The sequence below is a fragment of the Littorina saxatilis genome, linkage group LG11, assembly GCF_037325665.1.
Source record: "Littorina saxatilis isolate snail1 linkage group LG11, US_GU_Lsax_2.0, whole genome shotgun sequence".
Classification (NCBI taxonomy): domain Eukaryota; kingdom Metazoa; phylum Mollusca; class Gastropoda; order Littorinimorpha; family Littorinidae; genus Littorina; species Littorina saxatilis.
In genome coordinates this window covers 30,972,925-30,999,059 of record NC_090255.1, presented here as the reverse complement: position 1 = coordinate 30,999,059, position 26,135 = coordinate 30,972,925, and the positions used below count along the sequence as shown (strand labels likewise).

General features: G+C 41.9%; 1 protein-coding gene and 2 long non-coding RNA genes across 3 annotated transcripts in view; 2 read left to right on the top strand and 1 right to left on the bottom strand.

Moving 5' to 3' along the window:
* LOC138980248 (transcription factor E2F1-like) overlaps positions 1–24,945 on the top strand; it is a 25,956-nt gene extending 1,011 nt beyond the window's left edge. Inside the window, exons 2-9 of the mRNA XM_070353093.1 lie at positions 6,209–6,296; positions 7,297–7,394; positions 9,108–9,232; positions 10,031–10,104; positions 11,604–11,703; positions 12,588–12,702; positions 13,008–13,467; positions 15,390–24,945. Coding sequence (XP_070209194.1) covers positions 6,209–6,296; positions 7,297–7,394; positions 9,108–9,232; positions 10,031–10,104; positions 11,604–11,703; positions 12,588–12,702; positions 13,008–13,467; positions 15,390–15,637 — 1,308 coding nt within the window. The 3' untranslated portion in view covers positions 15,638–24,945. The remainder of the gene's footprint in view (positions 1–6,208; positions 6,297–7,296; positions 7,395–9,107; positions 9,233–10,030; positions 10,105–11,603; positions 11,704–12,587; positions 12,703–13,007; positions 13,468–15,389) is intronic.
* Positions 60–1,957, bottom strand: LOC138980245 (uncharacterized). The gene is made up of 3 exons (XR_011460275.1): positions 1,769–1,957; positions 1,138–1,235; positions 60–461 (listed from the first exon to the last, which is right to left on the bottom strand). It is a non-coding gene; the product is annotated as an uncharacterized lncRNA (long non-coding RNA).
* Positions 1,979–3,934, top strand: LOC138980247 (uncharacterized). The gene is made up of 2 exons (XR_011460276.1): positions 1,979–2,201; positions 2,722–3,934. It is a non-coding gene; the product is annotated as an uncharacterized lncRNA (long non-coding RNA).
* Positions 24,946–26,135: the final 1,190 nt, after the last annotated feature.

Genomic DNA, 26,135 nt, shown 5'->3' with positions numbered 1-26,135 from the left:
GCACAGCTAGGTATCTTGTACATGTATCCGAATGATGCCAGAGACACAAGGAAAGATGAGGTTATTTGCAACACCACCAGCAGAGGAAGAAGTCATTCACTTTGCAGCAGCAGATAAAAAGAATTGTTGAATTTGAAGCAGGAGCAGACACAGAAGTTGTTGAATTTGTAGCGTCATCTGCAGACAAAGAAGTTGTTGAATTTGCAGCAGACGATATACTTGTTAAACCTGCAGCAGCAAACGAAGAAGTCATTCACTTTGCAGCAGCACCAGACAACAAGAATTGTTGAATTCGAAGCAGGAGCAGACAGAGAAGTTGTTAATGTTGAGTTTGCAGCAGACGATATATACTTGTTAAATCTGCAGCACCAGCCTTGGAAAAAGTTGTTGATACAACCAGTGCAGACGATGGCATGTCTGCAATAGGAGACTTTGAAGATCTGCTCCAAATGCTATGACATCTGCAAAGACAGAGAATGCAACAATCTTAAAACATAAAGAATTCATTGTGATTTGAGAACTTCAGTGTAAACACTATAATTATGTCTTCTTTGTTAATGCTCTTTGCTAAATATAGAACTGAAGGTAAGTAAGGTTTACATTGTCTTTGCATTATGCCAATATTTGTTGAATTTACTTGTGTGTATATATATGCTAACTTTGATAGCATTCTTCTGTGTTTGAATGAAATGCTCTTAGTCAATGCTGCCTGGCATGGATAACAACCCCCCCCCCTCCCCCCAACACACACAGAACACCTTCCCGAAGTTTTTTCCAAGACTAAGACTGAGTAAGAGTAAGACAATAATATGTCAGTTGGACCTGGACTAAAAATATGTATAGGTCCAGATGTCCCGGCTACAACAAATTGTTCTGTCAGAAGACCTCTTATAGTTCTTTATGTCGAAATTGATGTGATGGTCGACCAGCCAAGATTTAGAACAATGCGTCATAAGCACATGTATTATTATTAATGACCCCAGACCGAAGCCTGACAACAACACTGCCTTCTCTCATAAATGATTTTCAGTTATAAATATAATATGACTGCTGGAACATTCATCAAGCGTTAACGTGGATTTTACCTGCAAACACACACACACACACACACATACACACACACACACACACACTTACTTGGCCTCAAAAGCCAGAATGTCACTTGTCAGGGTTGTAACTTGTAGTTTACATCCCTGTGAATGCTTTCTGGTATCCTCATGGTAATTCCTCCCACCCTGCAATGAAAGCATTGATGTGTGAGTTGCATTACAGTAGAGAACAGTGGTCAATCAAAACTTGTTTAAAGTGTCTTTGAAAAGACGATTTTCGAAAATAACTCTCTGAGATCTCTTATAAATGTTACTGTACAGTAATGGATTAGACCAGAAGCTGTGAGATTGAACAAATGTGTGAAAATGTGTGGCAATTATCAGATTGACAGAGAAATAAAATATCAGAGAGAGAGAGAGAGAGAGAGAGAGACAGACAGACAGACAGACAGACAGACAGACAGACAAGACAGGGAGAGAGAAACAGACAGAGAGACTGAAACTGAGAAAGACAGACAGAGCAAGAAACTAGAAAGACAGAAGGCAGGAAAGAAAGAGAAAGAGAGATAAATTCACCTTTCCAATCGTTATGCATGATATTGCTTTGATATTGGTGACTCGTATCAAAAATAAGTCAACAATCACAATGCCAACGGATTCTGAACTTATGAATATGATTATGAATTTACAACACAAGTCACACAGTGAAGTAACATTACCTGAAAGTTCCATTTGCCATTCGCTCAGCGTCATAAGATCTGTATTGTGTAGTCCTGATATATGCTGAAGTGCAGCATGTTATCTTATATCAGCAGACACACTGGCTTTGAAGTTGCAGGAGTGTTAAAAACGGTAAAAATACAGTACAAACTTTCTTGAGTTCGATTCGACAGAGAAAAGTCCGAGAGTAATGTCCCTTGGCGATCACGGGAGGTCACTCAGAATTACTTGTCCAGCAGTTACTGAGTAAACAAATGGCGAAATGCGTTGGGAAGATTGAAAACAGGCAGTTGCTAGAGCACTATGTTATACAACATCAGAAACGATCCTGACTGGACAGTCCAATACTAAGACAGAAGGAGGAAGACAGAACTGGACTGGTTTCAAGAGTGTTCCAAACAGTCGATCATCATGCATCACGTAAAACGTTGAGTGAGTATCGCCTATGCCTATGAACTTGGAAGATAGTTTTGCTAATTATTGAGACTTGATGTATTTTTTTCTCTTGGAATATATGAGACTAAAAAGTGTGTTTGTTTCTTAGGTGTGTGTGTGTGTCACTGTGTGTGTTTGTGTCACTGTGTGTGTTTAGGTGGTTGCTGATTTTCTTTATTGTTGTTGTAAAAATAAAATGGTGATTTTAACTAAGAATCCTTTTATGGTTCTGTTGTGCATAATAAACAGTTTTTATTCTTTCAGATTTATAAAAATACCTCTACACACACACACACACACACACACACACACATACACACACACACACACACACATTGAATGTAGACAAATAAATCTGCCAGTGATGGAAGAAATGGTGAAGAACAAATGAAAGGTGAGGGAGGTTTTGCAGACAGCATGTCTCCTTATGAAAGCACAAACATGTTCATACAATGTCAACATTTTATATGATCATCTTGTTGCGCCATACTCATAACGGTTAATCTTTTTACTGCAGCTGGCCGTGAGGAAGCGCCATATATTCAAACCGACAACAAGCAATTCGAACAGGTGCTTGCGAAGTGGTTGACAGGATTGTCGGATCGTCTACATGGTGGGAGGATGTCGAAGATCAACACAGAAAACGAGGACGAGGACTAAGATGAAGATGGTAAATAAAATTAGTGCTAATGTGCTGACAGCCAGCAAGGAACACGCCTCTCGGATTCACTCTCTCTTCATTTTGTGTTATTTTGCCTCTACGTGATATAATGCCTCTACATATATATATGATATAATGCCTCTGCAAGGATTCCCTAGGCCTACTGTTTTGGAACAAATGCTATGTGCAATTATGTCGGAGAATGGGCTGACATCGTTCAATACCGACTGTTGTGGCGACTGAACAATGGCGATACTGCGTTTTTGATGTTCGACAAAGGCGGCCATGAAAAAGTGCGTCGGTGGTGCTACGTTGTGTGTCTCCAACTTTCAATCGCAGCTGACAGTGTCAGATTCAGGCTGTATGGTGCGGAGTGATGTTGTTGCGAGTGACGCTGATAGGCGGAAGGTGACAGACGATGCCAGATATGACGGAGACAAAGAACATCAATGGTCTAACCTAGCTGATATGTTTCAGAGGATGAGCGAGGAAAGCACCGTGAGGATAAAAGAGATGGTCTGAACATTTCCCGTTCCCCACCCTTGTGAAGAATTGGAGCGTAACAATCATTTGTTTTGATTATCATGACTGGACAGAACCGTTGCGTGACCAGTCCGTTGTTTGTTGCAAATCGAAAGACTTATTTAGTTATAATTGATTTCATAACTGGTTATCCGTTTGCGACGATTTTCCCGTCTCCTTTGTGTTAATTTGATTCATGAATGCGTTTTGTGAAGTTATTGTTATTTCCTTATTCCAAGGGGGCTATCGCCTTATGGAATTAAATACTTTGACTTTGATGGGTCACATGAATCGTGACACTCCATAATTATTCGGTGGGGACCCATTGGTTAGTGGTCTGCTCTGCAATGCTGTGAGTCATGGGTTCAAGCCCGTCCTTTGGCAGCAGAGTGGATGACATTTCAGTGGATGAGTTATCTTATCACAAGGTCAGTTATTAATTGTATTAACTGTTGAATTTTAATTGATAGTTGTAATTTGTTTATGTTGCATTGGTAACTTATGTGTTTTCAATGATACAGTTGGTTATTAAATTATTCTCATTCTGCCTTTGACTCACTTTCATTTGTACTTGTGTGACAATGTTTATTGACTCACTTTCATTTGTACTTGTGTGACAATGTTTATCAACTACTTCATCTTATCATTTCTGTCTCCTTTTAAATTTTCTTCTGTTCTTGGGCCAGAAATCTAATATTTACGGATTACAGCAAGTTTTAGTGCAGGTCAAAGACGAACAAGTGCGAAAGCAATTGCCAAGCATGAAGCATGTTTTCATTAGTCAAGAAGTAAAGTCAGAGGTTCAAAGATGATCAGATAATTAATGCCAACTATTCGCTGGTTTTGCTTCATCGACTCTGCGGGCAGCTTCCAGGAAACCAAAGTTTTCAGGTTCCGGGGGAAGTATGGTTGCAAAGCTGAAACTTAAAGGAATTGACGGAAGGGCACCACCAGGGCACCATAGAAGGGCACCACCCTTATCGGTTCCCGATATCGGTCCATTATTGGTTTCCGATGTTAGGCCAATATCAATTCTCTATATCGTACCGATATCGGACCAATATTAGTCCAATGTCGGAATCCGATATCGACCCGATATCGTCCCGATTTGCAATCCGATATCGACCCGATATCGTATCCGATATCGGTCCGATATCGGGATCCGATATCAAACTGATATCGACCTGATTTGCAATCTGATATCGGGATCTGATATCGGGATCCGATATCGATTCTCGATATCGGACCGATATCGGACCAATGTCGTAATCCGATATCGACCCGGTATCAACCCAATTTGCAATCTGACATCGGGATTTGATATCGCGCCGATATCGGGATCTGATATGAGGCCGATACCGATTCTCTATATCGGACCGATATCGGGTCGATATCGGTCCGATGTCGTAATCCGATATCGGTCCGATATCGACCGGATTTGCAATCCGATATCGGTCCGCTATCGGGATCTGATATCGATTCTCTATATCGGACCAATATCGGACCGATATCGGACCAATGTCGTAATCCGATATTGACCCGGTATCAACCCAATTTGCAATCTGACATCGGGATTTGATATCGCGCCGATATCGGGATCTGATATGAGGCCGATACCGATTCTCTATATCGGACCGATATCGGGTCGATATCGGGTCGATATCGGTCCGATGTCGTAATCCGATATCGGTCCGATATCGACCCGATTTGCAATCCGATATCGGACCGATATCGGAATCCGATATCGACCCGATATCGTATCCGATATCGGTCCGATATCGGACCGATATCGGGGTGCTGGCTGGGTATTTGTGCATTATTTTACGTGTATCGACTATCGGTTTCACTAATTAAAGGTCATAACGTTTTGGACAACAAGTTTACGGAGCTAGCAAAACTTCACAAAGTTGCGGGTAACTTCCACTTTGGAATTGATCACCTTGGCAGTGTTAGTTTGAAGTCTTCCCTGCTCGTTTGCTCTGTTTACCATCGCAAAGTGTTATAGAAAACGTGATTCACTGATCAATCGATTGTGTTTAGAATAACAAGTACTTGTGCAGAATCTGAAGAATGGCCTTGTGGTGAGCAGATGTATGCACAGTTGCATCTAAAGTTCTTTGTACACCATTTATTAATACTTTTGCATGAGTTCTACATTGTAGTGGTACATTTAATTAACAGTACAACAAATAAACAGTATTAAAGATATCATAAAGTAAGACCCCCGGAAGAACACAGCTTCATGATACCTGCTAGTGCAAACTGTAAGAAACTATTAAAGAACCAAAGAACCCTGCAACATGAATCTTTCTAATAGCTTCCAGTGATCTACCAATTGTTAGCATATATATTGTTGAATGCAAAACCGAGTGACAAAATGCAAAGCTGGACAGCTAACTGTGAAACAGGGTCAGCTTGACCCACATTACTTTGATATTTGGAGTAATGCTTAATTATAACATTAGAAGTCTCACTCTCAGGGTATAAAGGTGTTGGCATTCTTTGGGAATTGTAGTAATCAGTACAGGTATAAACATGGCGTTGTTGCCAGACTCAGAAGACAATAGGTCGTGATCGACAAGAAGAAGAAGACAATAGGTCAGTTTGACCTGGATTGAAAATATGTTTAGGTCCAATTGTCGTGGCTACAACAACATTGCTTTGTCAGAAAACCTCCTGCATGTCAAAACTATACATATGCCAGTTGACCGGCCACGGGTCAGATCAAGAACGTATGCTCAAATAACTTGTATGCTCAAATAACTCGACGCTGTGGCCTGAGAACATCGCCGTTACTGAGTAAGTTTTGGGATGTTGACAGGTCAAGCGGAAACTTGAGCTAGAGGATGGCTTCAAAACTCCCACCAGCTGCAAGAGGCGGCGAAGTGTAGCAGATGGCAGTCCAAGAGGTAAACTGCCCAAGCTAGCTTTTTGCATGTTGAACTTCAGTGCTTCAGATGAAAACTTAGCTTTCAGTTTCAGTTCCATGCACAAGCCCTGCATGCACAATTTCAGAATGTTATGTGTAAATAGCAAGGCTTGGTGAAACTGAAACCCGCCCCTTTTTTTACCCAGGGTTTGTGTGGAGAACTGTTGAGACAAGGCAGTGTATTGATTGACATGTCCTGTGGTTAAGCCCTGATCATGCTGGTGGTTGACGCTAACCATCAGACAAATTTTAAATAAAAATATTATTGAATTTAAATACAGAATGGTTGGTTAAGGGTAACGTGACCAGAAAAAGAGGGTCGGTAGGTCAGCTTTTTTTGTGGTTTTTTGTTTGTCTTGTTACGGTTTGCAGAATGTGCCAAAGGCAAAGGATTATTTTGGAGAAATGAAAAAAAGTAAACCAACTTTTTTTTTTCCCTTATGGATTTGATATTAATAACTAAATAAGTGAATAATATTTAGAGGTTGGATTATTTACTTGTACATCTTTTGTGCCCATCTCAATTTCTGCATACACTGCTGACTAAGGCCAACAAAACAAAATAGTTTGTTTACGGTAACATAGGCCAAAAAAATGGGGTCGGTAGGTCGGGATTTTTTATTTATTTTTTATTTATTTTTTATTTATTTATTTTTCTCCCAAAAACCATATTTTTAAGTTATTTTGCCCCCCCAAATTTTTTTTTATTTTTTTACCCCAAGTGCCAAAAAAAAAGAAAGTCTAGGGTCGCGCAAAAAAAATAGGGTCGGTCGGGATACCGCTTTTTTTTTTTTTTTTTTTTTTTTGCCTAATGAAACCAGTTGAAGATTGTGTTTACAATACAAGGCTTGCTTCAATGTGGAGTGATTTGTTTCTGAAAATCTTGAAGGGGATGCCCGATGGGTAGGGACGGGTTGGTGAGCCTTTGGCCATGGCGTAATTGTTCGGTTCAGAAACAAAACACCTATTTTTTCGTGCAGGCTCGGGACGATCTCCCTTGGAGAAGACGAGATATGACACCTCCCTTGGTCTGCTCACCAAGAAATTTGTTGGTCTACTGCGGAATGCTCCAGATGGGGTATGTTATTTTCATGTAGTATTCGGGCATAAGAATCTTCCTCCTCTTGGTGAAAACTTTCAAACTCTCGGGGTGTTCACAATGGATATGAAAAATGGACACGTTAACTTGATTTTAGAATCATCACGGGCGCAATGAAATCAACACCCATACAGAAGATGGAACAGGTGACTGGCATTCCTCCAGTGAGCAAAAGGCGAGACTGCAAAACAATGGTACAAGCCACCAAGTACCAGTGCACTCATGACCATCCAATGAGTGACAGACTCAAGAAGATGTCCTTAGGCAGGCTGAAAAGATCGAGCTTCGCTCTGGAGGCAAGGGCTTTGCAGAAGAAACATCAGACAGAGATGCCCGAGCTAGTGGAGCCACCATCTTTCTCCCTTGACGCCCCTCCTTGGGAAGACAGACAAGGAAACCTGGACATACAGACCAGTGTCCCCTACCTCACAACAAAGGACGAGCAGAGCAATGCGACAAAAAAAGCCCTGACTTGCCATGCTTGAAGAAAGGTACCCCCAAGAAGCATGGATACGGGTGTATACTGATGTGTCAGCCACAGAGGCCGTCAAAAATGGAGGAGTAGGGGTGTATGTCCAGTACCCCAGTGGAGAGAGGCAAGCAGAGGCTATACCAACAGGCCTCCACTGTACAAACTACAGAGCTGAGGTACAAGCACTGATCCATGCAGCATACACCATCAACGACAGAGTCAACCATGACAACCAGGTGGTCTTCCTGACTGACGCTCTGTCAGTACTACAAGCAATGACCAGTAGCAAACTGCCTCAGCTGGAACACGCTCTACACAACATCAAGAGCCTGAGGACAGTACTGCAATGGATCCCCTCCCACTGTGGTGTACAAGGAAACGAAGAGGCGGACAGGATGGCAAAGCTGGGTGCAGAAGATGAGCAAGAGAACAACCCTGTGAGCCTGACAGAGATGAAGACCATCATTAAGTCTCTGCACAGGACGCCCCAGCCACAGGACAGCTACCACCTGCTATCCAGACCACAGCAGGTGGTCATCTTCCGCCTGAGAACGGGACACAACAGACTTAACCAGCATCTCCACGGGAAGCTGCATGTTGTGCCCTCCCCCATGTGTTCTTGTGGAGAAGCAGAGCAGGACACGGCCCACATCCTACGAGACTGCAGGAACCACCAGGTGCTGAGAGAGGAAATCTGGCCATTGCCGGAGTCCCTGCACAACAAGCTGTACGGGCCAGTGGTTGCGCTGCAGAGGACGACTAATTATATCTCAAGATCTGGAATCCAAGTGTGATCAGCGATCGAAAAGAAGAAAAGAAGAAGACTTGATTTTGAAGCTGTAAGCAACAGTCCGTTTGTGTAAATCAATTTACTTCTTCTCATATCAGGGTAAAGAAAACCTGATAAAATCTTCTAAATTTTGTGTTACTTTGGATTCGTCAGACCATATTTTCTCTTTTTGACAATTTTCTGTTCTTGTGTCTGACTGTATGTTCCTTGTTAACATTGAATGTTAGCGTTTTGCTGACTTTGTGTAAACAATCATGGGTTTTTTGTGACTATCAGTATTACAGTTGCTGTTTCGTTTGCCTTTAATTACACTTGCTATTTTTAAGACCTACATTTTGCAGAGGGTTGGCGGTCTTTAAAAAAGGAAGTTCCACTCCACTGCTTTTTGAATGCTACAGGGATAGGGTGTAAAAAATGTGTCTTTCTACAGGTGGTTGACCTCAACAGAGCGTCTGAACAGCTGGAAGTTCAGAAGAGAAGGATTTACGACATCACCAATGTCCTAGAGGGAATCAACTTGATTCAGAAAAAGGCCAAGAATAATATACAATGGAGGTATGTCTGTGCAGTTGTGAAGCTAAAACGGATCTGAAATTTGAAGCAGGCTTGGATAGATGTATAAGAAAAGACACAAACAATCATCTTTTCCGATATTGAGGTTATTTGTGCAGCCAAGACACTTGAATTGTCTCAAACGCTGTGGCAGTGCATCAGGAAAGTCTTGCATTTGACACAGAGTAAGGGCGTGGTGGTAAGACGTCAGCCTCCTAATGGGAGGTCGTGAGTTCGAATCCCGGTCGCTGCCGCCTGGTGGGTTAAGAGTGGAGATTTTTACGATCTCCCAGGTCAACTTATGTGCAGACCTGCTAGTGACTTAACCCCCTTCGTGTGTACACGCAAGCACAAGACCAAGTGCGCACGGAAAAGATCCTGTAATCCATGTCAGTTCGGTGGGTTATAGAAACACAAAAATACCCAGCATGCCTCCCCCGAAATCGGCGTATGCTGCCTGAATGGCAGGGTAAAAACGGTCATACACGTAAAAATCCACTCGTGCTAAAAACATGAGTGAACGCGGGAGTCTACATAAACTTCAAAGTTAGTAAGCAAAACTTGAAATATCTTCGTTTCAACTGCAAGCTCGGAATTGACATTAACAGTCATTTGACTTTAATAAATTTAAGGTGAAGGTGGCTAGGCAAGGGAGACAACTGTGTAATTCTATCTGTATCATGTGCTTGGACTTTTCTGTTTCAACCAAAGACCGTTCTTCTGATTAAAATCAAGAGAAGATGCGGTCACAAAAATGATGTTGAATAACAACTAATGTTTACTGCACTGTGATTTCTGCAGGGGTTCAGCGGACTCCATAGCCTCCAATGGGGGATCCAATCACATCACCTCTGCTGCCATGCATCTTCATTCAGGTAATTAACTTTATTAGTTCTCAGATCTGTCTGCCTGAGGTGGTGAGAAATTTGGTAGCTTCGACTTGCTAGAAAGTAAGGCTTAACTCATTGTCTCCCACATACGGATATATCCGTATCCACACATATGGCTCTATCTGACCACGTACGGATATATCAGCTCAGACTGTTAGCTTCAGTCGCTTCCTGTAACGTCGATCTAACGCCTGCATTCCAGCGTGTTGATACACAGTTGCCACACAGTTACTACTATTCTGGGTGACCTGCTGCAGCACTAGTCTCGGGGGGAAAAACAACTTGGTCAAAATAGGTGGGGTAGAAAGTGTTGTTGCTTCTCCTCCTGTGGCATGGAAAGAAACTCCGCCAATTTCAAACTTGAAAAAAATCACAGCAAAGTAGTTAATGCGAGTTGTCCAGAATTATATACACTCAGACTTTGCAAGAAGCGGGTACAAATGGAAACGGGTTTGTGTCATAAGTAGCATTGTGAAATTGCAAAACCAGACAATGTTGAGAAGCAGTAAATATATTTATTTATTTATTTATTATTTTTTTTTTTTACTATAGTACTATACGGCGCGGCGCGAGTTAGCTTGTTTCTGGATCCGTAGACTGTAATACCTGATCTGAAGAAAGTCCTTGCCTGATTAATCAACTAAGGCCAAAAAAAAAAAAGGTAGGGTTACGGTAACATAGCCCCAAAAAATAGGGTAGGAAGGTAGGCAATCACTTTTTTTTTTAAACTTTTTTTTCTAATGTGTACAAATTAAACCTACTTGACAGGGAAATAAGTGTGCGACTCGGGCGATTTTGCTTTCATTGCGTTTTCTGCACTCGTTGTTTGTTTGTTTTTTGACAAATGTAATAAAAAGTTATAGGGTCGGCCCCTAAAAATAGGGTAGGTCGGGTTACCGTAACCACACCTATTTCTTTTTAGGCCTAAGCTATGCACTTTTGATGCGAATATTGTTTTGAACAGTTGGTTTAAACCGTATTTTATTCATAAACACACACATGATATTGATAATCAGGCATGGTACTCTTCCGCCGAAAACGAAAATCCGAAGAAAAAAAAAAATCTGCTGATTGACTTGAGTTTATTATTTTTTCTTACTCAAGCCTTGTTATCTTTCACTTATATCCCTCTCAGCTTCAAGGAGAGGGCACTAAACACATTTGACCCCGCCAGGGGGCCTGAGCGGCCCCCTGGACCCCCGGCTTTATTTCAGCTGAAACTGCCATTCCTTCAGTACCATGCCTGATAATATAACATCATTAAAAAGGAGCACACGTTTAAAACTTATGGTAAGTCCTCACATAAACATGCCAGAAATTTCATGGCGGAATATGATCAACGTGACAAAATCATTTTGAAAAAAAAGGAAAAAAGAGAAAAACAATAAGGAAAACTTTGTTTCCATTATTGAACACAATCTGTGTCAATACCAATGAACAGTTGTCTTTGCCGTTTTGTTTTATCACATGTTGTTTGTTGTCAGATGTGGCAGACATGGACTCAAAGGAGAACGTCCTGGATCACATGATACAGACCTGTACACGCCAGCTGCGGGTTCTCACAGAGGACGCCGACAATGCCAGATATCCTTTTGCAGGGTTTCATTTACTAGTGTGCTCATAACATCCCATTGGAATTCCCTTCAGTGCGTCAAAGGGCGCACTGAGATTACGTACCACTGCGTCACCCCATGCACACTTTTCACGGGAGTACAATGTTCGGAAAGACCTGAGCAAACACCTCACACAGACACACACACACACACATACACACACCCACACCCCCCTGAAACACAGGCACATTCGCATATCATCATATGGCACCAAATACAACTATATTTTGCATTTTCGGACCGCCTAGCCTGCCTTGCGCTTCTTACCTTCCGCTATGATGTCCCATCAAAATTTGGTTGAGGGGGACAAATGTACCGTTGTCTTTGTCTCCCTGCTTTTGCTGTGTTGTGAGAGTGCAGGTCGCTTTATGGCTTTGTCAGCCTGCAGTTCAAGGCCTGTTTGTCAGAGCCGCCAACTGTTACGCTGTCAGCATTGCTACGCTGATATGCCAAGCTTAGAATTGCTACGCTCAAACAAATAATCACAAGCAATGAAGGATGCAACTTGCGCTTTCTTGTGTGAGTCCTGCTACTCATTTCTGATTCTCACTCTGTGTAGTGGTTAGAACTTGTCATAGAACATTGTCCACACTGTAAAGTGATACTGCAGACACTCTCTTTTGGCCATTATGCTTTTTTTTCTGTTAACTTTTTTAAAATGTTTTTTTCTTCTGCAAAATGTGGCTGTGAGAATAAATTTTAAACAATGTTACATGTATACTAAAACGTTTCCTATGCTGACAATTCCAAAACAAATGTAAATTGCTACACTTGAGGTTTTATAAGGGTTGGCAGGTGTGGGTTTGGTGATACATTGCCCATCCGATGAATTGTCTTTTGCCTTAACTGTCGCACATTGGCCTATGTAACGTACCAGGACATCCGTAACCTGAGGTCTCTGGATGATCAGACGGTCATTGCCATCAAAGCTCCGCCAGAAACTCGCCTGGAGGTGCCGGACCCTAAAGAGGTAACCCATCAAAGTCTTCTTCTTCTCGTTTGCTACTTTTAGACATCGGGCATGGGAATTGTCCGCCGAAGGGAAAATTTCCACCGACATTTTTTTTGTTCCATCGAAAAAGCCAAAGTGTTCGCTGAAAAAAATAAATGGAGGCAAACATGGTTCTAAAAATTGAATGTAATAGCAAATTTAGAGCTCAGATGACACCAAATTGCACCATTTGGGTTCTTTGGAGAACAAAATTCAGGGGGGCATGCCCCCGGACCCCCCTTGTAAGGCTGTGCTCATGTAATGAAGTCCCTCTCTGTCAGCAGAAAGACATACAGATCTGGCTGAAGAGCGTGCGGGGCCCCATCGAAGTGTTCCTGTGCCCCGAGGAACTCGGCGACGTCCCTACAGACAGTTCATCCGAGACGGAACCCACCTCTGAGCTTGAGCAGCCACAGGCCAACCCCGCTTACGATGAAGTGGACAGCCTCATCGCTCCACAAACCTCGACGCAAAGCAACACCAGGCAGCCTCTTCTTCTCCACACACAATCCAACGTAAAGCAAGAGCCCGCAGAATTGCTGCTGCAGGAGGCGGCTATGATACAGAGCGTGTGCGTCGGGCGACAGGTTGCAGTCAAACAGGAGCCTGCAGCAGTCCCGCAGCAAGGGTTGTGGGGCTTGCAGCAGAATTTCTTGGACACGCTGGACCCTACAGCTCCCCTGCAGGGCGCAGTGAAGCAGGAGCCCAAGCCAGAAAGCTATGCTTCAGGGGGAAGCTATTCAGGTGAGGAGTAATATTAGCTATGTCACAAGAAATTGACACATTAGAAAATGATGTCATTCGTTAGAGCATTTGTGTCTGATCACAAAACAGTTTATTTTTGATAATTGCATAAGGCCAACAACAAAAAAAGTCTGTTTACAGTATCCCGACCGACCCTATTTTTTCGCGCGACCCTAGACTTTTTTTGGCATTTGGGGGGGAAAAAAAGAAGAAAAACGGTTTTTGGGAAAATAACTTAAAAATAAGTTTTTTTTTGGGGGGGGGGGGGGGGGGGGGATATCCCAACCTACCGACCCTATTTTTTTGCCTATGTTACCGTAAACAGACTATTTTTTGTTGTTGGCCTAAGAACTTCCAGAGACAGGATGATTGAAAGCCGGAAAATGTTGACGACGGATTTTGGCTCAGCTTCAGCCAGCCGCCTAAACAGAGATGATTAGGCCAAAAAAAAAAATAGGTCTGTTTACGGTAACCCGACCGACCCTAGTTTTTTCGCGCGACCCTAGACTTTTTTTTGGCATTTGGGGAAAAAAAAAAAAAATCCTTGTTTTTTTGGCAAAATAACGTAAAAATATGGTTTTTTGGAAAAAAAATAAAAATTAAAAAAAAATAAAAATCCCGACCTACCGACCCTATTTTTTTGGCCTATGTTACCGTAAACAGACCTTCTTTTTTTTGGCCTTACAACTACCAAGCATGAAAAAAATGAACGCTATGTTGTCTTATGTTGGTAGTTCAGTGGAACCCCCCTTTTATGTACACTTGGCCATAATCAACGGTTTGTGAAGTATTGTGATGCGACATGTTTTTTTGTGTTTTTTTTCCGTTCATGGGCTGAAACTCCCACGGCTTTTACGTGTATGACCGTTTTTACCCCGCCATTTAGGCAGCCATACGCCGCTTTCGGAGGAAGCATGCTGGGTATTTTCGTGTTTCTGTTATAACCAGACCTGTTTACCCTTACGATTTTGGCGTAATTTATTACGATTTTCTGGAGGAAAAAAAATACGTCATTCCGCTATCCGTGTCAAGACTACGATTTTCATAAATAAAAAAAAATGTAAATTTTTATTTATTTAAAAAAAAAAATTAATTCACATGTTTGGCATTGTTTTTTTCAATGGCAAAATGGGGTGAAAAAGCACAGGACTGACCAGAGATCATGTCTGTCTGATGAGACGCTGGAGAGCCTTCTAGTGGTGAAGTCTCGCCCTCACTCATTCGGCAAGCGCAAGTACAGTAGAGAAGCGCTTGACACACTGAAAAAGGCCTACTACGAGCAAAAGAAAAAGAATCAGTGATGCATGTGCTTTTGATGTGATCTTCTTTGAAATTATGATGACTACAAAAACTGACTGATGTGTTTTGTTTGTGAATGATGGATATATGTGCATGATTGCGTTTCGCAGACACAGTTGTCATGTGCGTTGTAATTGGCGACGAATGCTGGATGATTACTATTTTTGTGCCAGGATTACTATTTTTGGGGCTGAGCATTACTCCAAAACACTTATGGGGGTAAACAGTGTAGTATAACCCACCGAACTCTGACATGGATTACAGGATCTTTTTCGTGCGCTCTTGGTCTTGTGCTTGCGTGTACACACGGGGGTGTTCGGACACCGAGGAGAGTCTGCACACAAAGTTGACTGAGAAATAAATCTCTCGCCGAACGTGGGGACGAACTCACGCTGACAGCGGCCAACTGGATACAAATCCAGCGCGCTACCGACTGAGCTACATCCCCGCCCCGGATGCGACATGTGAAAGTCACCACTCATTGTGTGTGTGTGTGTGTGTATGTTACTCTTGAATCTCTTTGGAGTGTCGTGTCCCACTGCCAAAGTTTGTTTTGATTTTGTCCAGTGTTTAATACCTGAATGATGTGCATTTGTCTTATATCTTCCGTTTTTGCTTTGCAGCCCTTGTCATGAGAGACAACAGCAACAGTAACAGTGGGGCCGACGACATTTTAAAGCGGGCCCTTTTGGAACAGCAAGACCTGTCACCTTCAGTTCACCAAAACATGCTGCAGCAAACCACCGACCAAGACATCGACGACGCCTTCGTTACCCTCGAACCTCCCTTCGACATGGACGAGTACATCTTTGGTCCCAGCACCACGGGAGGTCTGGCCGATCTCTTTGACGCTTATGACATTGGCATTTGAGCAACGTTGTTGACTATTAGAACGAAAGCGTGTGACGGGTTCAGTGGAAGCCCCGGAGTGGTTTTCCCTCGTCTTCCCCTGGGCTCAAGGACAAGAGAGCCTGGGCTAATTGTCTGGAGGTGCTAAAACTGAAGCACAAGCAGACTGGCTACTATTTTTGATGCCTGTGACATAGAACAACAAGTGAGATTTTGGGCAAAAGTGGGGTATGACAAGGGCTGTGCTTGGATTCTCACTCACAGTACTGTCCCTTTATACCTTGGCAGTGTTCTTGATGACTGGGTCTCTCTCTGTGACGACATTTGACTGGAACTGTTGGTGTTAAATTAAAGTTAGCGCAGAAAAATGAATGACCTTTGTATGGTGTGTTGAAAAACGGCATCTTTTGTTGCAGCAAAGCTGATGGCTTGGGCGAATTGTCGCTTGCACAGGCTGCTGATTAAGTAGAATCAGGTGATGCCCACTGCTAATTAAGCACAGCCCTGTGAAGGCTATTGTGAAATTGTTTGCAGGTGTGTCAACTAAAGAGTGAAAGCGCGGTAGTATAATCTGTCTGATCGACTTTGTCACATAAATATTACAGTGGCTCTCATCTGTTCACATGCATCAACTTTTTACCACATGTCAACAATTGCTATTTATGTCCACATGTGTAATGTTCAAGATACTGCATTTAGTGTGGAAATTTGCATTAAGTTCACACTTTGACATTTGTTTTAAGCGATATGGGAAAAAAATCAGTGCGGGTTGAGGCACTGTCGAACGCTGAAGAAGAAGAAGAGGCACTGGAAATGGCAGCTCGAGTACCTTTGTTGGTGCAGGATAAGACGGATGGATAAAAAAAAAAATTGGTTTTTAATAAAAAGTACTTATATTTTAGAGGTTATAGTACCTCAATTCTGCATTTATTAAAGAAAACTTCATTCTCTATGAACAATCATTGACCACTTGCCAGTGTTGTTCCCAGACACAGAAAAAATTAGGTCAGTTGAAACTGGATTGAAAATACCTGCAGGTCAAAATACACTCAATAAAAGAAGAAAAAAATGAGGTTGTCAGAAGATTTCCTAAACCAGCTTACGACGGGCGCAGTGGCCTGGTGGACAATACGCCCATCTCTCAAGCGAAAGGTCGGGGGTTCAAATCCTGGTTGTGTCGGGTGGGTTGAGGATGTAGATTTTTCCGATCTCCCAGATCAACTTATGTGCAGACCTGCTAGTACCATCCCCCCCCCCCCCCCCCCCCCCTTCACGCATACACGCAAGCACAAGACTAAGTACATGTCAGAGTTCAGTGTGTTGTAGAAACAAGAAAACACCAAGCATGCATCCCCCACAATCAGAGTTTGGCTGTCCAAATGGCTGTTGGAATAAAGGTCATGCATCCCCCACAATCACAGTTTGGCTGTCCAAATGGCTGTTGGAATAAAGGTCATGCATCCCCCACAATCACAGTTTGGCTGTCCAAATGGCTGTTGGAATAAAGGTCATGCATCCCCCACAATCACAGTTTGGCTGTCCAAATGGCTGTTGGAATAAAGGTCATGCAGGTAAAACGGGAGTGTACATGAGAGTTTCAGCTCATGAACGAAGAAACTGATGATCTTACACATGAGCAATAATGGTTATTGCGAATACATAGTCCAGGATTAAACAGTACGCTAGTAGCAGTGCCCAACTCCTCTTGAAGTGCACTTACGTGTTCCTACCACAATGTGTTCATTTCCTTTTAATGAATTGTTTTGACATACAGAGTCTAGGGCTAAAACCATTACGTCAGTAGCAGTGCCCAACTCTTCTTGGAAGTGCACTAAGTGTTCCCAACTCTTGAAGTGCACTTCAGTGTTACCACCACAATGTGTTCATTTTCCCCCGGCTTTTCAACTTTTAATGAATAGAGAATACTCGTGAGCAATAAATTGAATAATGTCAATAAATGACAAGATAGCGAGTCCAGGGCCAAGCATTACGACAGTAGCAATGGCCAACTCTTGAAGTGCACCTAAGTGTTCCCACCACAATGTGTTCTTTTTCCGCAGCTATTCAACTTTTAATGAGTTGTTTTGAGATACAGAGTCTAGGGCTAAAACCATTACGCCAGGAGCAGTGCGCCCAACTCTTCTTGGAAGTGCACTTAAGCGTTCCCACCACAATGTGTTCTTTTTCCGCAGCTATTCAACTGTTCATGAATTGTTTTGAATATATTTATGTGTACTGCCAATGAATATTTTTCACCTGTGCTATTTACTGCTAATGAATGTATGCTTAATCTATGATGAATGCATTTTGTTTGGTCAAGGGTCCATAATGCTGATGAATTGTGTGTTGTGAAAAGTGTATGGAGTTGTAGTAACTGTGTCTTGAACCAGTTGATGTTCTATGTACTGTTTCTTTTCTATCTGTCTCATTCTTTTTATTTTTGTTTATTTTTTGTTTGCTTCTTCATGGAAATTGAGTAATATAATTCGTTGGATTCATGTAGGCATAGAAACCATCTCGGGCTGATGAGTTACAGCAGTCCATGCCCACCCCACCGTGGGTTAGGGGGAAGAATTTACCCGATGCTCCCCAGCATGTCGTAAGAGAATATAGTCAATGTTTGAAAAGATTTTAGTCAAGCAGTATGTAAGAAATGTTACGTCCTTTGTACTGGAAACTTGCATTCTCCAAGTAAGGTCATATATTGTACTACGTTGCAAGCCCCTGGAGCAATTTTTTGATTAGTGCTTTTGTGAACAAGAAACAATTAACAAGTGGCTCTATCCCATTCCCCCCCCCCCCCCCCCCCCCCTTTCCCCATCGCGATATAACCCTTCATGGTTGAAAACGACGTTAAACACCAAATAAAGAAAGAAAGAAAGCGGTTCAGTTCGTAGGTACGCTAGACTCGTGCACGATCTTGGTTCTGTTCTCACGTTTTGAGTATCCCGTTTTTAGGGATTGAAAAGAGTGTAAATCATGTAGTGCAATTCAAAAAAGCAATTCAGTGAATATCTGGTTACTGTGTGAATAACATTGTTCTATTTGTTGTTTTTGTTGATAATTGTATTGTTATGCAGACCTGGGAACCCATACGATTTCGCCGTATTTTGTACGCATGATTGTTGAGAATACGGTCAGTGGGAAAAAAATATGACGAAAAAAATTCTTAGACTACTTTTCTTCACAAGCCCATCCTGAAGCCGATCCAGTATTTTGGCACATGATTACGTCACTATATTAGCCGCCGTCGAAAAAAATATAATCGGATCGTGTTAATCAATCAAAACAACCAGGCAAACGAAAGTACGGTATTTGGCGAAATCGGCTCCGAGAATAAACAAGTGAAACAAAGAAAAAAGTGAAAAAGTTTGAAGAAAAATATCGCACTCACACACAATTTGTAACCAACACACACATGTAGTCCCGCCCGGAATAAGCTTTTTTGGGATGATTTACGACTTTTGCTCACATTTCAAGCAGACAAAAACACAACATGGCGGCTCTCGCTCCTCCAACTATCGCGAGACACAAAAGACCAAAATCTCGCGCGCGCGAGATCCTGATACATCCGGTGTTTCTCTGTACGCTTGTCACGACGACTTGTTGACAAACGAAGATTGGCGAAAGAAAGAGAAAAGCGCCGAGTCTTGAGTAGAGAGCTAATAAAGTACCGGTAATCGCTAATCGAGCGAAATGAAAATCCGCGGCGACTTCCATTAGGTGAATGCTATTCAAGTTTAGGTAACGTTTTAGCCGCATCTTTTTATAAGCCGCAATGCGGTTTGTTTGGGTTTTTTTAAAGTTGCGGCTTGTAGTCCGTCAAATACGGTACAGTTTTTTGTCAGTAAAAATTGAAGAAAGCATTTGTTTTAAATGTATAGGTAAACTTAATTAACGGTGTGACGGAAGTGCATGAGGCATGTTTTAATCATGGATGTGCAAACGCTGTGTGGAGTACGCTCATTGTTTTGAAAATACACCAAGTTTGTTTGAGAATACTAAGTGCAAAACAGGGGTTCCCAGGTCTGGTTATGGTTTAATTTTATGCATGCTTGGTGTTGTTGTTTTTGTTGTGTAAATAAGTTAATTTATAACCCATCAAAGATTATATGTGATGAAAGCAAACAACAGTTTGAGCTTTATTTACATAAATATTTGTACATTTACTTCCAACGTGAAAAAGCAAGTCCTCTTGCAAGTGGCAATTGAAAAACGGACGATCGAATACGTTTCTGTTTACTTGTAAGAAAAGAAGCCAAGTTTTGTTGTCAAACTTTAATCTGGGTTTTTGTGTGTGCCGTACTCTTGTATTTTGTTCTCTTTGTGCAATTTGTTTGATAAGTGACCGTGACTGGTCGCTGGGTAGGTGGGTTACATGTCCCTATTTTGAGCACCCATGTGTTGAGCCATCTTAGTTTTGAGATGTTTTTCTCTAGAAGTTATGGATGTGTTGGGGTGAAATGACGCTGTCGTTGAGATTCAGTCTAACAACTAATTTGTGTGAATTCTTAGAATGTAGTCCTGTAACAAGGAATTCTGTGTGTCGCAAGTGGATCATCCATTATAGCTGCAGGTGACAGAAACATGTGCAGAGCTGCCAACTCCCCCCCGCGGGTTAGGGGGTGTCTCATAATGGGACGAGAAAGAATTTACCCGATGCTCCCCAGCATGTCGTAAGAGGCGACTAACGGATTCTGTTTCTCCTTTTACCTTTGTTAAGTGTTTCTTGTATAGAATATAGTCAATGGTTGTATAGAATTTAGTCAAGCAGTATGTAAGAAATGTTAAGTCCTTTGTACTGGAAACTTGCATTCTCCCAGTAAGGTAATCCATTGTACTACGTTGCAAGCCCCTGGAGCAAATTTTTGATTAGTGCTTTTGTGAACAAGAAACAATTGACAAGTGGCTCTATTCTATCTCCCCCCTTCCCCTGTTGCGATATATTCTTCGTGGTTGAAAACGACGTTAAACACCAAAGAAAGAAAGCTGCTAACTGCTACGCTTTCGGCGTAGCATGCTACGTTTTATTATCAATTGCTATGCTGTTAAGCCAAGCTTAAAATTGCTACGCTCAAACAAATAATGACAAGCATGCAACAGTTCGCTCTTTCTTGTGAGTCCTGGAACTCGTTTCTGATTCTCACTCCGGTGTAGCGGTCAGACTATGGGTACCAAAACATTGTCCATACTAAAAAGTGGCACAGCAAACACTCTCTATAGATAATTGTGTTTGTTATAAATAATGTTTAAAAAAAAATGTATACATTCTTGCACGAAATAGTATAAATGCGGATGTGCCAATACATTTTGGACAATGCTACACTTAAAGACCATTTGCTACGATGAAAATTCCCAAAAATTGTAAATTGTTATCGGACCTGGGAATGATACACCTTTCTTCGTAAATACAACAAAGTCCTTTTCTAATTTTGTAAGAAAAGAGCCTCTGTGTGCCCTTAAAATGCTTAACACGCAAAATGTTTCCGTCAGTACGCCCAAACCACTTTCACTCCTTCCCAGGCCTGTGTTATCCCCGAGTACGCTAGTACAAGGGTCCAGCAGACTTTAATTGTGTGTCTGTGTGTGTGTCTCGACTTAACAGCTTATTGCTGGGAAACTACTGGGCGCAGTTCGTTCAAAAGTTGATACACTAACTTGATAATAGGTCCGATTGATCGTATTAAAACTTCATAATGTTACCTGGGACCTAAATGCGAAATAAACCACAAAAAAACGACTTGGCGGTGGGAGGAATTCGCTGTGCAACAGCCAGCCAGGCAGTCTGATAGAACGGTGCAAGGTCTCAGCAAACCAAGACTATGGCATACTCGTAGCAAAGCCGCCGAATGGTACCGTAAACCAAGAATAGTGACGTAAGAAAATAGAATGTCGTCTTTTGATTTGGAACGTGACGTGTTTTAGAATGGAGATGTGGTAGTGTGTGTGTGTGTGTGAGAGAGAGGGAGAGGGAGAGAGAGAAGGAGTGAGGGAGAGAGAGAGAGAGAGTGTGTGTGTGTGTGTGTGTGTGTGTGTGAATGTCTGAAGAGTACTCGGGTCCAGCGTGAGCGTTTTTTGAGTCACTTGAGAAAAAGTGACTCTATGTAATCGGTCAGTGTTAGTCTGTCCGGCCGGCCGGCCGTAGACACCACCTTAACGTTGGACTTTTCTCGGAAACTATCAAAGCGATCCGGCTCATATTTTGTTTAGTCGTGACCTCCAATGACCTCTACACTTTAACGATGGTTTCGTTGACCTTTGACCTTTTTCAAGGTCACAGGTCAGCGTCAAAGGAAAAATTAGACATTTTATATCTTTGACAAAGTTCATCGGATGTGATTGAAACTTTGTAGGATTATTCTTTACATCAAAGTATTTACATCTGTAGCCTTTTACGAACGTTATCAGAAAAACAAGGGAGATAACTAGCCTTTTCTGTTCGGCAACACACAACTTAACGTTGGGCTTTTCTCGGAAACTATAAAAGTGACCGGGCTCAAATTTTATGTGAACGTGACTCCCAGTGACCTCTACACTTTGACGTCTGCTTTGGTGACCTTTGACCTTTTTCAAGGTCACAGGTATGTCTTGAAGGAAAAAAATTGAAATATCATATCTCTGAAACTATTCATCGGATTTGATTCAAACTTTATAGGATTATTCTTTACATCAAATTATTTACATCTGTATTGTGTTGTGAATAGCAATTTCTTCCTGTCCATCTGATGCCTCATATAATATTCAGAACTGCGAAAGTGACTCGATCGAGCGTTTGCTCTTCTTGTTATGCTTGACGCTTGACAAGGGTTGGCAGCCTCTCAGGCTTTTGCCACGACCTGACGTTACTGGAAAAAGAATAGGGAGTTCTGGAAAACTGTTCCTGGGAAGTATCTCGCTATTGCGTCCTGCAAACCTTGTTGCAGGTTACAGAACTTTATAAGATTTAAGATGGATTCATGATGATTCAGTCACTACAGTTAGGTTAGACGTATGTTTTATAGTAAGGGTTTAGGAAAAAGAAAAGAAGAATTGAAGGATAAAAAAAGAAAAATCTTGGCTTGCCGATGGACTTAAACTCGACCTTAACGGTTTCGCGACCCTGAGTGCTACTGACTACGCTAAAGGTGCTTATTGAGGACTGGGTGGCCGAGTGGTAACGCACTTGCGAGAGGTTGCGAGTTCGACCCTGGGTCAGGGCGTTAGGAATTTTCTCCCCCCCCTTTCCTAACCTAGGTGGTGGGTTCAAGTGCTAGTCTTTAGGATGAGATGAAAAACCGAGGTCCCTTCGTGTACACTACATTGGGGTGTGCACGTTAAAGATCCCTCGATTGACAAAAGGGTCTTTCCTGGCAAAATTGTATAGGCATAGATAAAAATGTCCACCAAAATACCCGTGTGACTTGGAATAATAGGCCGTGAAAAGTAGGATATGCGCCGAAATGGCTGCGATCTGCTGGCCGATGTGAATGCGTGATGTATTGTGTAAAAAAAAATTCAAATCCCTGCGCCTTGAATATGTGCGCAATATAAATTGCATAAAATAAAAATTAAAATAAAATTAAAAAATCCCTGCGCTTAGAACTGTACCCACGGAATACGCGCGATATAAGCCTCATATTGATTGTCGTTTCGGGCGAAAAAGGAAATATGTGTTTTTTAAGAGTTGTGTGTTCTTCAGACCTGTTTACCGCCAGCATTGAGTGGAGTTTTCTCCGCATTTTTTTTTTTTTACTCCGCAGCTCAAAGTGAGACTCCGCATTTCGAATTCCCCAACTCTGTTTTTAGCCAAGTACCGATCGTTCAGTGCATAAGCCTAACTTGAGTCGGTCGCAAACAAAGGCTCAACTTTTCGCAGCGCGGTCTAACAATAGCTCCAATCAGATCTCTGCCTGCACGCTGCAGCTGGCATGTCAGTTTCGAATCAACTGCCAGCGGGCAGCTGGTACGTTGAACGCATTATCGTAGCCTCGTTTTCAAAATCTTTCTCTTTTTCAAAGATGGCGTCTTTAGGAAAGCGCGTTTGCGAGACTGACGACAGTGACGTTGAGGAAATACCAGCAAAACATGTAATGAAAAAAAGACGTGCTTCTGCTGTCCATTCACAGAAATATAAAAAGAACTGTCACGACAAATACCCTTGTCTACAGGCGTCAAGAAACGGAGAATTGTTCGTCCACTGCTCCTTGTGCAAATGGGACTTTTCCTGCCAGCACGGTGGTCTGTTCGACTGCACTCGCCACGTGCAGTCAGCATCCCATACACAGTTTGCTACTGAAAAGTGCCTATTACAAGTCCCTGTCAACTCAAGCTAGATCTGAAGAAAACTGATGAAAAAGTTATCATCTCATCAAACACTTAACAGCAGTGAACCGTCGCGATATAACCTTCGTGGTTGAAAACGACGTAAAACACCAAATAAAGAAAGAAAGAAAGAACAGCAGTGAATAAAGGTCAGAAAATACTTTTCTTTAATTTCTTACAGTTTGCACAGCAATATATTTAATCTGTGGTTTTATACATATATGTAAACTCCACTTTGAATCCCCAAAACTCCACATTCAGCATGGCCTTGCTCCACTTGCCTCATTTCAGGGTAAACAAGTCTGGTTCTTGAGCATGGATGTAACCGACATGGATTGCACTTTTGGGTAATGTTTTCTCGTTTATGTTGAACCTTTCAATAGTCTTCTGCAGTTATTGAGGTTCTGAACAACCAGCCACGTAAACTGCTATGCCAATTTTCCCCTTGATCAAGCGCTTGGTTTTCAGTGGGTTTTACTGCTAGATAGTTTCACAGTTTTGTCTTCAGTGCATATTTGTTGCTGAGATATATAACTTCTCGCTTCACAAATCCCGCAGTGGGGCACTGCGGTTATGAAATTAAAGGCCCCTCCTGTTTTTGGAACCGCAGGAGCTTTCTAGTTTGCTGTTAGGTAGATTTTTGGTTCCTCTTTCCTGTCATGCTCTCTTTTTCTTCATGAATTCTTTTCTTTTTTCTGCCTTCTTGCTCATTCACCTGTATTTTTTCCAAAAATCTCTTCTCTTGCCGCTTGTCTCGCGATTCATGTATAGTTTAATCTGTTAGTGTTCTGATGTAAGTCCAGCAGTAGATAGGTTAAGCCTATTTTAACATACTGGAAACTGGTAATCTTCCAGTAGGTATTAATTTAGTTTTACTAAAGCCTGCTGGGACACAAGTAATGGGTTAGTGCATTTGTAAACAGGAATCGCTTGACAAGTGGCCCCCTTCATCCCCCCCTTCCTCGTCCTGATATGGCTCTGCGTAGTCGGCTGGACGTTAAGCAACAAATAAACAAACAAACAAACAAATATATATGTAAACATGTGGCATGGTTGCATTTTTTTTTTATAAACAAGATATTCACATTAACTATTGTGCCTTGTATGTCATTTGCTGTTGTGTGTTTGGTGTGCATTTTTCCCCTGTGCCTTTGAATTTCTAGATGTGTTGCGCTTACTAAATTTTTAGTTTCCTGTACGCTTGATCAGATAATGAGCTTTGAAATTGTTATTGTAAAATGACAGATCTTTGTGGAACCAGTAATATATTTAATGGATATGCACAATTTTGTGTGCAATATGTACCACATTTCAGGCCACTCCCTATTGTTACGATATTACTGTAGCTAGAGTATAGTCATGGAGAGAGACAAAGCTTTTTGTGTTCAATTTTTCTAGTTAGATCAATGGGATGTTGGTACCTGAATGGACTACTTGATATCCAGAGGATGCATACTTACTATATATTTTAACCCTTAGGCTGGTTGTCGTGACATATGTCGCGCTACTTTACCTATACTGTCACCTGGTTGTCACGACATATGTCGCGCTACTGACTCGGTCTGTTTGGTCGGTTCTGATTACCTCCCATGGATGCAAAAAATTATGACCGTTTTCTTTATTTTTCTCTCTGTTAATTCACCAGTGGCAATGTAACGTGTTACAGAATTGCACCTGTGTAAGGGTTAATACTTCAGCTAAATGTAAGTTCGCAGAAGGCTTACCACCCCCCGCAGGTTAGGGGGAAGAATTTACCCGATGCTCCCCAGCATGTCGTAAGAGGCGACTAACGGATTCTGTTTCTCCTTTTACCCTTGTTAAGTGTTTCTTGTATAGAATAGAGTCAATGTTTGTAAAGATTTTAGTCAAGCAGTATGTAAGAAATGTTAAGTCCTTTGTACTGGAAACTTGCATTCTCCCAGTAAGGTAATATATTGTACTACGTTGCAAGCCCCTGGAGCAATTTTTTGATTAGTGCTTTTGTGAACAAGAAACAATTTACAAGTGGCTCTATCTCTCCCCCCCCCCCCCCCCCCCCCCCCCCCCCCCTTTCCCCGTCGCGATATAACCTTCGTGTTTGAAAACGACGTTAAACACCAAATAAAGTAAAGTAAAAATGTTGAGCGTGAAACATTGTCTTAATTATGATTATTCAAATCTTTATGAAGAAAATGTTTCATTATCACTGCCGGTGAATCGAATTTACGATTATTCCGTTC